Consider the following 12,031-nt stretch of genomic DNA (forward strand, 5'->3'; position numbering starts at 1 on the left):
CCTGATCTACTGATACTAACTACTGCTTGGGTCAGTTTGATTGCTTGGCCGTTGGGGCAGAATGAAAGTGTCACCTCAGCACCGTCTCCCCCTCAGCTACCTGCTGATTAGTCTTTGGTAGTTGTGTTGCAATCTTGTCCTTGATTCCTTGCGACGATGTTCCTTTGCTTTTTGCTCTCTGACGAACCAGTATTTCTGAAGCCTTGCAGGTGTGTGTCTGCTTTTAGGCTTCCTTTGTGTGTTTTCCAGAGAAACCCAATTCACTTTAGGTCTTCCTTTCTACACCTCAAAGAGGAAGTTATTGATTTGGTACAGGAACACATTAGATGAGAAAGCGTTAAACCACATCTATTTAAATAATGATGCCTCACTTTGTCGTACATTAAATGTATTGATGGGAGATGGACGGTGTGGTGATGCATTGCATACATTTTCCACCATTGCACTGTAAAGGTCTCCGCTAATAGCCCGAGCATTTAATATAGATGTAAATTTAAAATAAGCCTCCAAGTGACTGACCTCTTTGCTTCCTCTCTTTGTTCTCCTGAAGGTGTTCACTGCACGCACGGCTTCAATCGGACAGGCTTTCTGGTCTGTGCCTACCTTGTGGAGAAGATGGACTGGAGGTAAGGTTCCGACCCTTCTGTCAGCGGTTCCGGCAGTGCTGTTTCATTCCACGCACTCCCTAACAGTGTGTCCGTCGACCTCTTGCATTGCAACGTGAACCGCACAGCACGGTTCAAGCCCCCCAAGTGCCTTGCATCATGACAGTTCTGCTTCTGACAATAACTGCGTGTGCATGCGAGTGTGTTGGCACGACCAGTAAGTGCTAGCTCACGAAGACGCTCACGAGTTACCCGTTGACCCATCGTGCCGCAGGCGCTGAATTATTTACATCTGTGGAAAGTGGGATGAAAAATGTGTCTCAGGTCAGAGGTGGGACAGCAGAGAGAGCCGTCGAAAGCAGGATGTTTGAGTCTGGAGATGTGTAGGCACGACCAGCCCTTCCACTGCTTCCTGCGTATTAGACTGACAGCACACACACACACACACACACAAGCACACACGCACAACGCTGTTTACAATATGACCGTCAAGGAGAGAGCAGTATTTTATTGAATTGACCTGTTCACTCATTTGCATTGCTGCTTGAGTGATGAACCTAAGTAATGATAATGGCCCGTAACAAAACTTCATTTATTGCAGAGGACCCATCTTTGCTTTTGTGTCTCTTATCAGCGTGGAAGCAGCTGTGGCTGCCTTCGGCCAGGCCCGAGCCCCGGGGATCTACAAGGGAGACTACCTCAAAGAGCTTTTCCGTCGCTATGGCGATGTGGAGGATGCGCCCTCCACCCCCGCGCTCCCTGAGTGGTGCTTCGACGACGACGGCGACGACGGGGAGGCAGACGACGACGGCAACACGATTAGCCAGGAGTCGGGTCCCAGCTCCTCTGGGTCCGCGCCGGGCAAACGAAAGAAGGAGAAACTGAAATTGGTAAGAGAAAAGGGAAATGGACTGTTAAGTAGGAAATCCACATGACATAGATGTTGTCTCCTGGGACACCTTCCTTCCAAATGAATTCACTCAAATTCAGCATACGCCACACTAGTACAATTCATACTAATGCTATTCATGTTAACCTGACTGACTGCTCAGATCCTAGTTAGCTGTTCTTATGAACCCCTGTCATTGCCAACACATGAATATATTCATATATTCAAGTTTAGAATAAATTTAGGAAGATCTGGAGGATAAACTCTGCAGCAGACTGCATTGCATAACTGCCATGAATAATGTCTTGGTTGAGAGGTCCGCCCAGAGTCGGCCTGGTTGGCATCAGTCTCACTGTTACACAGGGAATCATCTTAAACTCTACTTTTATTTTTTTTGCGATAATTAAACATTTATGGTGGTGTGGCACTTGAAAGAAAACCCAATTTAAGTCGAAACATCTGACAGACAACAGACTTTTGCTTTGAATTGCACTGCAACTATTTCAAAAGCAGCATGAAAGAATAGATCTTAATCGACCTCCTGACGCTCACACATCCGCTCTGTGTAGTTTGTTATCGGAAATGCGGACATGCTTAAACTTTAAAGGTTAAGCAGTGGCCTTCCAATAATCCTCACCCTCGACACGCTGAAACGTAGAGAATCAGATGGATTAATTTCTTTCCTTTAAGACTGCAGTCATTCATATTCAAAACCATGGCGGTCATGGTTCTTGGCCCTGCATATTTTACCATGGTGCATCTGATTTTATTTTAATTGGCATATATTATCATATTATTCAAAAATTCATTGTTTCTCTTGGGTCAGTATATGGGGCAAGGGAATGAGGTGAGTGAGGACGAACAGTTATTTGAAAAGGTAGTGGTACAAATGACTTCGCCCTTGAAATAAACTACATTTAATAATGTGTAGTAGTAATGTGTAAGTATGACATTGTTGCAACTCTCTTGGTTTGGACTCTGCTCGTTTGATGACATCACTATCGTCTACCGAATTAGCTTTAGAGTCGCTGACACTGTTGTAAGCAACGTTGGAAGCAACACAGATGTGTGACCGTACGTTTAGGCGTTTCCATTGAACATTTAAAGGAAAGTTGCCTCGTCTTGTCGTCCGCGTGACACGTTCGTTAGGCTCATCCCAAGAGGTGACACGTCTATGCCGAACAGGGAGCGAGACACGCCACTACAGGTGACGAGGTGCTGAGGTGAGACTGTAGAGTGTCACTTCCTGCGCGCTGAAGCAGAGTGACAGACCGTGGACGGTGGCTTTGGAAACTAATTAACGCGACAAACGATCCGAGTTTGTTTCCGGGCTGAGAAGCGTGCTCCTCATGGGGTGCAGCGTAGACTACACACACTCAGCAGTTTGAAAAGGTCTCAGCTGTTGCTCCTTCTTTCCTCCTTCCCTCCCAGGGTGCAGTATTCCTGGAAGGCATCACGGTGCGAGGCGTCACACAGGTCACCACCCAGCCCAAACTCGGAGATATTCAGAGAAAGTGTCAAGAGATGGCTGAGTGGGAAAAGTAAGAACCGCCCTCTCTCTCTCTCTCCCTTTTTTTGTGTGTGTCTTTGTACGTATATGTGGGTGCTTGGACGCACGGCGCAGGGTAGTGAATGACTCATTCGCCTTATAATGACTTGTTTTTTTTCCTCTTTCCCTTTTTGTTTTTGACACATAGACAGCTAGAAGTCAGGAATGGATTTTTCCTTCCTCGAGCAAGGGGTTGCTGCTGTGTTTTTGAAGAGAAAATTGCATAGATTCCTCTCTGCTGCTGTGTAGTGCTGCAGCAGAGGGTGTACTAAACTTATATGTGCCTGCTGTTTGTCTTGTGACTCCACCTCAGAGGCTATATTTTTACTTTCTTTTTTTTTTCCTAGAGCCCAATATCGCATACAATATCTCAAAGGGCTTTACACGCCCACGTTAGGAAAATTCCCGACCCTTCCCCAAAGCTCTCTAGGAAGACAAGGAAAAGCTCCAGAGATATTAATGTATAAGGAAAAAAGAAGGAGGGGATAATTTTAAGAGAGATTGCCCCTCCACGATTGGCCGGGTGTCCAATAGGATGCAATAATGCAAGCAAAGCAGTGATTAGTGAGTAAGCAGATACTAGGGTGTCTTAGAATATTTGTCAATTTTACATAAAGTAACACACACGTGGCATATTTATCCCATCATAGATTATCGTGGCATTCAAATACATTCTGACTGTTTCAAATGTCCATAAGACAAACTAAGTCCTGTTCTTATTGTGGTCGTTTCTTTTCTCTTTAAGACACATTTTGTCCGAGCTTGTTTGGCCATGGTAGAGAGGAATGTGCTCCAATGAATGGACAAACACAATTACTTTCATTCCTGTGTGTGTAACCACTGAAATATGGCCTTCAAATATTTCTACATAAAAAGGTAATTGGTAAAAAACAAAGCTGTGAACTGAACATTCAGGCCGTAGAGCACTGCAGGAGTTCAGGTTCAACTGCTTCTAAGGGACGGAAAGCATTGCCTTGCTTTCTGTCCCTTTGCTTTCTGTTTCTGGAGTCATTTGTGCACGATTCTCACGCCGCACCACTTTTGTTGAAAGGTCGTGATGGTCAGAAATGATAGAACCTGGAATGTGTTTAGTAGAGCCTTGTATGGACGGCTTTTGTGCAAAACTATTAAATAAGCTTTACCCCAATATAGGTTATTCAAACTGTAACGTCAATGTGTGCGATTGTCTGTGTTACAGGTCTGGATTCCCCGGGGCACAGCCTGTATCCATGGACAGGAGAAACCTTCGCTTCCTGGAGCAGAATCCATACAAAGTCAGCTGGAAGGCAGATGGCACACGGTGAGTCTGATGTTGGTCAGGAGTTTTCATTACACAAACTCCTTGTCTACACATGTCCCTTTACGTCCCTGACCATGTTGATTGGCTTGTCCGCCAATTCATTAGGCTCACTTGCGAGCGTTCCCTAAGTGTATTACAATGAGTTTGTGCCCTTGAGACTTATCCAGGTGTCTGTCGGAGGCTTTAATTCACCTCCCAGACTTGTTAGTGAGGGCTGTGAGTGGAATACACCACGTTTTAATTATCTTTTCACTTTGTAGGCAAAGCTTTAATGGACTGCCGGCGTTTATCTCCCCTCCTTGTTGAGTACGATATGCAATATGGCAGTTTTTTCCCATTTTCTTGGTGGAATTGTTGTTTGTTTTTCTCCAACTTGTAATTATCAACGCCACTATCAAGGGGAATCCTGTGTTAGTATCCCGGTAGTTTGCTTTGAAGCACGGTCTGTCTTGCTGGTGGAAATGTGCTCTGTGCCGCTGAATATTTAATGAGCGCAGTCATTTTACATTTTTTACATATCTGTGCTTTAATTTCCTGTAAGCGTGAGGCGAGCAGAGTACAGATTTGGCCCATCACCAAGGTGATACTAATGCAAGGGATCCAAAGCCATCATCTCCAAGTGGACGCTTTTGCAGACGGGAATCAAGGTTTCCTCAGTTTGCTCATAAATGTCCTGGCTGATACTGAGCTCCTATCCTTCCACCTACCCCCAAGAGTCAAAGTCAAGAGTCAAAAACAACAATTTCTAGTGTCATGACAGAGACAGACAGCCCTTGACATGCGCACGGTGTTCAGATTTTTGCCTGCTCTGTGATGAAAGGCAAACATATGGTGTGAGGCGTAAACATGGCAGGAATCTGTAAGCTACGGTCGCTGTAAGACGACGGGACAATTTCATGCACAAGTGAATCAATCTAATCCAGGATGTTAACCGATGTGGAAAAAATGGGCTTGTGACCTTTTTGACATAGATTCAAAAGTTTTAACATGCATGTAGAAATACTGAGAGAGATAGAGAAAGAGAGAGAGGGAGACACAAGGCATACAAGTACACACAGTATACACCCTGATACTGAGAGCTTACAGAGCTTATACGAGCTCATCAGTAACCGATCTCGCCCACTGGAATAACTTACAATTTAGTCTCATCAGAACATATTGTGCTGGAGGCTGATAGGAGAAGACACTCATTTATTTATCATAAGTGTAATTCAATCACAGTTCCACTTGTGTAGGTGTGTTACAGTTGGTACTGGAGAATCCATGGGCTTAGGACAAGGGCTGGAGGGGAATGAATGATTGATACAATGCCTTGGTGTGCTGCAGATAGTGGCATAATATGAACTGTGGTCTGCCTCAAGTCATATGAAGGTACTAAGGTGCTGCTCTCATTTTGGAGAGGGTTGCACTTTGGAGCACATCTCAATGCTAAAGGTCATTATTCAAGCTGTCCTGAGGCCCGTCTGATGTGTCCTTCCTGAACCGAGCTGAGAAACAGATCGCCACTCTCTCCCTCTCCCTCTCTCTCTCTCTCTCTCTCTCTCTCTTTCTCTCCTCCATATATATGTGTCCATAAGAGATGAGATGAGTCATCTCAAGTGCGTTGGTAGTTTTATGTACAAACTTTTTAAAGATGGATTAGAAATGGATTCTGAGCCTTGGTTTTTGAAGGTTTTCCTTTCTTATTTATTGTGTAGATTATTGATTGTAATGGTGCAGCGTGATCTTGGTTCCATATTCACAACACGCACTGAACGGGTTGTGACGGGAATACTTATTAAACTGTGACATTTTTAAGGCCTTAAATGGATTTTTAATTGGAAATTTGCCTCTTCAATGATTTGCTCTTTGCACATATCCAGGAGTGCTCGCTTAAATATTACAATTTCTAATTCCCTCTAGCTCTACTTTGTTACCTCAGTGAAGATAAGAAACATTCCCATTCTAGCAGAGGCCATTGCTTACTTTCAAAATGAGTCATTTCCCTTTTTGGTATATCATAGGAAATGGCTTTTACAGGCTAGATTGTGTCCATTTTCAGCAAAAAATAACTTTATATGTGAAATGGACTGTAAACTACAGACACATTTGGTTACAGTTCTACGTGTGTGGTGCCAAGTACAACCACAGCCTCAACCTGTGGACTGCAAGAGAATCTTTCCTTAACTTAATTGCTCAGTAATCGTAGTAACAGTCGCTGTGTACTCCAACTGCCTTCCATATATGGAGGCTGATTTTAAGAAGTAGTTGGGAAGAGTTGTTGTTCACCAATCCTTGACTGACAGACCAATTTTAAATGTGTACTAGCTGCCAATGGCGTGACCTTTTCTGGGCTTTGGAAGGCACAGTGAAATCAGGGGAACCGCAAGCTGAGTTTGCTTCTTAATTCTCCTGTTGCGGAGCCTTCTGTCAGGGATAGATTGGTTTGTGGCCCAGAGATAAGCTGGAGGAGGGAGAGGACCCAATCATGTCCACGGAACACAAAACAAACAATGGCGCTCCCCTTGTTTCATGCATTTGGACTCGAGAAACAGCTTGGTTTGACCACTTTCTTTAAGTTGCTGTGTAAGTGTAACTGTCCCTAGCCTCTAAGTCATTCATTTAAACTAGGAATCAGTAGCCAGATATGTTTTAGTATTGTCAAACCAGATTAGATGTTTGTGAGTGTAGACGGGTGAAGGTTTTCTGACTACTTGCCAGACTTAATACTTGAAATTATGTCCCTGAGCGAACCTGGCGAGTCAATAAAGAGGCCAATCAGGGTTTATTTAAATAATGGATTTTTATCTTCTCTATAAAATCTGATGAATTTCCAACCAGTATTTATGTAGCTTGAATGAATGTCAGGTCACGTATGAGGCATGAATTAATCAGAGTTGCATTCAGATTCGTATTTAGTAAATCTACAGAACTTTATTATAATATCATTGAAAGTGAAATATCTGTTGACTTGTCAGAAATGCAATTTACCCTTAAATGCTTTCCTTGATACATTAAGTCCTCTTACAGCTTTTCCAAAGTAAATCACAGGGGATAGAAGAACATACAAGCCTCATATCAGTAATTGAAATGGTCATCTTGACGTATAAAAGAGCAGCCCGCCCAGTTGACTGCAGACCACTAATGATGTGCAAAGCTGCTGGGTTTGATCTGACACCCCCAGGAACAGAGCTGCTGTCAGTCAAGACAGCAGGACTGGACTGGTAAAGCCGACACAATAGCCATCTGCGCCTCATTATAGCTGAAGCATTTGAGGGACGCGGTTCGGGGAGAAGGGGGAGATCTCCAGCTCTCAGCACCCATCACAGGACGGGAGTGGAAAAGAGCACGCAGACTGGGAAATGCACTCAGTGTGAATGAGGGGGCACATTAGACTGAATATTTCCTGACTGGTCATGAAAGAGACTACTGCTTTTTGCCATCTCCGTCTCTTCAGAGAGATGGAGATGAAGGTGGCGATACTGCAATGAAGAAGACCACTGGGAGTCCCGCAGAAAGAACCGCCCCCTCCGCTCTCTACTGAACACAGTTGACAACATTAGCTGTGGTTAACTGGCCAATTAGACGGCAGGGGACACTCTTGTGCTCGGCGCTGACCTGTTGTGTCTTCGGTGGTTGACAGATCTTCTCTTCGGTGCTACTGTTTGATCTTCTTCCACATTGATTCTTTTCAGATATAAAGGATTTCTGTGGTTCGGCCCCCCCGGTACAAAGAGATTGTCCTTTAAGTCTGTAGGAATCATTACTCGCTCAAGCTGACCTACCCAGACGTTTCCCTCTTTTCGGTCTTATCCACTCCAGTCTTCTCCGCCCCCGAGCCATTTTAACACTTCCATTGTGTGGCCAGTCCCACCCTAAAAATGTAAAACTGCACTTAGAGTGTATCTGGCCCACACTCCAGGGCACCACTCTGTAGGTGTCTTTGTTCCTCCCTGCAGGTTCCTGGGGACTTTTAGACGACAGTCTTTGTCCGGTCGTGACTGGAGAGGAGGGTCAAGCTCAATGCGCTTAACTCTTAACTGCTCTTAATCTCTCCGTAGGGAACACGGTGTTGAGAGTAGTGATTACCAAACTGCTTTTTGACTGTTATAGCCTAGAAAATAGTTGCATGTCTGGCTTTCATTACGATCGATGCCAACTCACTGCTCGGGGAACGTCATCTACCTACGCGTTCGTTCCTGGAGGTGGTTCGTGAAAAGCAGAGACAGGGCCTTTTTGTTCTACTGATGGTTTTCTAATCCACACCCATCTTCACTTGGGATTACAGCAATAAATACTTAGTCATAGGCTATTTTTGAGACACTGGACATTGCCCAGTCAAGTCTATGAAAAGGATTGAATTATTTACAGATAAATGTGAACTCTGCTCTTTTATAAGTGTCTCTCCATGTGTGACCTTTTAAAAACCAATCGTTATATAGTTTTAATAAGAAAGGCTAGGATATGCTTCATGTTAGTATGAATGTAATCTAATGTATTGGACTGACGAGCCAAATGTCTCTCCAGTCATTCCAATTTTAGAAAGTCAACGTATAACCAAGTCAGTGAAGTAGATACAAAGACGTGTATTAATATGGTGAAATCTTTCACCTTTACAGTGGGAAAACCTAATGTTCACTTTACTGTAATCCTCTTTATTCCTCTTTGAGTGGAGTTGCTTTTGTGATATCCTACATGCGAGCTCATTCCTGGCAGCCTGTCAGGTTTTCTGCTTTGAACCAGCTGGTATTGAGTGCATATTTATTACATCTAATCCCTTTGTGTTGGTTGTGAAGCATCACAGCAGGTATGAGAAGAACCCCCCCCCCGCCCTTCCCCCCCTTTGCCTGGGGGGGAAGTCATTAATTTCAAATCCACCTCTGTCATCAGACTTGGTAACTAAAGGGTGTGCATCTCCTCAAACATTCTGCCCTTTCTCAGTGTAACAATGCTCAAATTTGTCAAATATGGGCAAAATTGGTTTCTATTTTTAGCCCCACTGATTAGGATACTTAACCTTTTGAAATGCAGCAGGACACGGAGGTGTACGTCGGGACATTAGTTCGTCCTGCTTTATTAACCACCTGGTATTTTGTGTAAAAGTGCAGCAGGCAGCTTCCAAGGTGTAATTGGGTTCATAAGAGGTGTGTAATGACATTACCACATAGCAGAACAAGTATGTTTGTCAGGTAGGTTCATCAACGCATGCCTCTTCATCACAACAACACACCTCACAGGGCTTTGCAAATCCTTCCATCATCTTAACTAATCAACCATTGATACGTATCCAACAGGAATCCAACATATGGAAGCAAACCAAAGCATAACTTATAACCAACCAACTTAATATTCCCAGCCCAGACAAGTATATCTAGTATTAGAGTTTAAGGGTGAGCCCATATCTGTGTGGTTTAGTTTGAATCACATTCTTGTATGTTTTTCACTCTTCGTACTGTTTGTTGGCTCAGGTGTGAACAGGTCTTGACCGAAATAAACAGAGACCCTTTTTGTAGAAGTGTTATTTATGAGCACAGCAAGCAGTTTAGATGATATATTTTGGTTTGAAGTTCACTTGAAGCGAAGCTAAACCAACCAAGGTTAAATGCAAAAAAGTAGATAATGTGTCTAAGAGCAAACACTCTCAGGCCTCTTCCACACCTGCAGCATTTTAGTTTGTTTCAATTTCTGTTTACCGTGTTGGAGGGTCGCCTAGACGGGCGAGAAAGCAGCAATCGCACTCAGGTGTCGAGCAAAACAACCAAACACCCAATGGAACCCCAGTCTGATACAATCAGCAGGCGGGCAATTTTACATCGATTCAGCCCAATTGCAGGTACATGTGAGGCAAACTGCAGAGTTTTATGAGTTGTACACAGCCGGTGGCTTACGCAGGGTCGACTAAACAAACAGGCAGGAGTATTATGAGTGCATCGATGTTTGCCTTCTCCCGATCAAAATCAAACGAAAGCCACAACAGACTTTTCAGGAGTTTTAAAAGTAAAATAGTCAATAAGACACGGCTGCTCCAGTGTGTTGTGAATATGGATTTCACATTAACTGACATTGCTGCAGCGCAATCAGAGTATTCAGGCAATTATGTCTCCACTGTGTGAAGGCTTGAAGGGTACAAGAAAAAAGACAGCTGAAAGGAAACAATGGTGGCTGTGTTTTGGGGCGTGGTCGATCTTTTCAGCTCCTCTTTGGGTAGCAACGGAAGGACGGATCAAGGATTTTGTCTGTTCACTGCTCCTCGTTAGAAACTGCCTGCTCAGAGCCTTTGCCAACAGCCATCAGTTTACTCCACTGATCAAACAAGTAGCATTTGGTTCGCTTTGCCTCCCTTACTTGCCATGCGTCTTTCTTTATGAAATTGCTGTCTGTCACCCAAATCAGTGTATTTAGCCATTTTACAACCTCTTGATTATGTCTACATGCAGGCTGTGCTGTTGAACCATTTCATTTACTTGTTGTGTTGTCGTCATTTTAATGAATCTGTTGATCGGTTGCATTTGAATATCTCATCACGGTTTCCCTTCCAGAATTCTGATGTCTTGTCTTTGTCTGGCTCGTGAAGTGTCAAACCGTTTCTGATAAACGGCCTTTAGAGAGCATTTAAGACTTAAACCCCGACATGGAAGGTGATTAAACTTCAAAGTCAAGACCTTTATGTTTAACACCTTCAAAGTCCACACATTCCTTAATGGTATTTTGTGTACAGCGCTCCATGGAGAGGAGATTGAGGAATAATCCCATAATGACATAAACTTGTAAAAGTCTTCATCTTTACGCCTTCATGCACCTGCAGGTTGTACAGCTGTTGTAAAAGTTGCGGGAATGTGGAGTTACATTAATGTTCACCAAATTCTCATAAGCTTTTGCTATCTCCTCAGTCACTTGTGGATTAAAAAGTAATTCCTCAGCCTTGTTGGACAACATCTTTTGAAGTTTCTCCATTAATTCTTTGGCTGATGTATTTAACTGAACCTTAAACATTTGCAGGGGAAAAGAAAACAGGAAAAAATTATTCATGCAAGCTTTCACTTGGAAACTTTGATTGAAGTGTCAGTTTTTAGATGTGGTTAAAAAACAAAAATGCTTTCAAATCAAAAATTACAAGTAATTAAGTATGTTGTGTTCAAAGCAGCTGGTTATTTAAAGTGCTGCTTCTTGGATTCAGGTTAGACATGGAAGTTCTGAACAGGTTTGCAAACATTTGTTTTTATGAAGTGTCATACCTCACCGCTGCACACTCCACAGGTTTGTGACAGCGAGAGTTTCCTGCATCACTTTTAGTTACTTTTTTGGTTGGACAAGCCTCGGTTCTTGTTACAGACCAAAATGTCCACAGAATTCAATTGCGCATAAAAATATATATATTGGGAGGCAGTGGCTCAGTGGGTAGAGCTTCTGCTTGGGAACCGGAGGGTTGCCGGTTCGAGCCCCTGCCGAGGTGCCCCTGAGCAAGGCACCGCACCCTCAATTGCTCCCCCCTCTGCGAAGGGTGGTAATGTAATGTACGTCGCTTTGAATAAAAGCGTCTGCCAAATGATCGTAATGTAATGTAATGTAATGTAATATAGTCTATAGTAACACTTCCCGAGTCCACTTGAAAAAAGTTATTCACGCTTTCTTACCTTTTACTACCTCACCAGCTTCCTTAATCATCATCCTTATCTTCTCAAATGGTCTAATTGAACCCAGCAGTGACA

The 12,031-nt window shown here is 43.5% G+C and overlaps 1 protein-coding gene across 1 annotated transcript in view; it reads left to right on the top strand.

Moving 5' to 3' along the window:
• Positions 1-12,031, top strand: part of rngtt (RNA guanylyltransferase and 5'-phosphatase) — a 58,216-nt gene that overhangs the window by 4,861 nt on the left and 41,324 nt on the right. The window contains exons 5-8 of the mRNA XM_076154939.1: positions 551-626; positions 1,240-1,495; positions 2,926-3,035; positions 4,242-4,343. Of these exons, the coding sequence (XP_076011054.1) occupies positions 551-626; positions 1,240-1,495; positions 2,926-3,035; positions 4,242-4,343 (544 nt within the window). The remainder of the gene's footprint in view (positions 1-550; positions 627-1,239; positions 1,496-2,925; positions 3,036-4,241; positions 4,344-12,031) is intronic.

The sequence above is a fragment of the Genypterus blacodes genome, unplaced genomic scaffold (assembly GCF_046128005.1).
Source record: "Genypterus blacodes isolate CSIRO-AG114 ecotype Tasmania unplaced genomic scaffold, CSIRO-AGI_Gbla_v1 ptg000064l_1, whole genome shotgun sequence".
Classification (NCBI taxonomy): domain Eukaryota; kingdom Metazoa; phylum Chordata; class Actinopteri; order Ophidiiformes; family Ophidiidae; genus Genypterus; species Genypterus blacodes.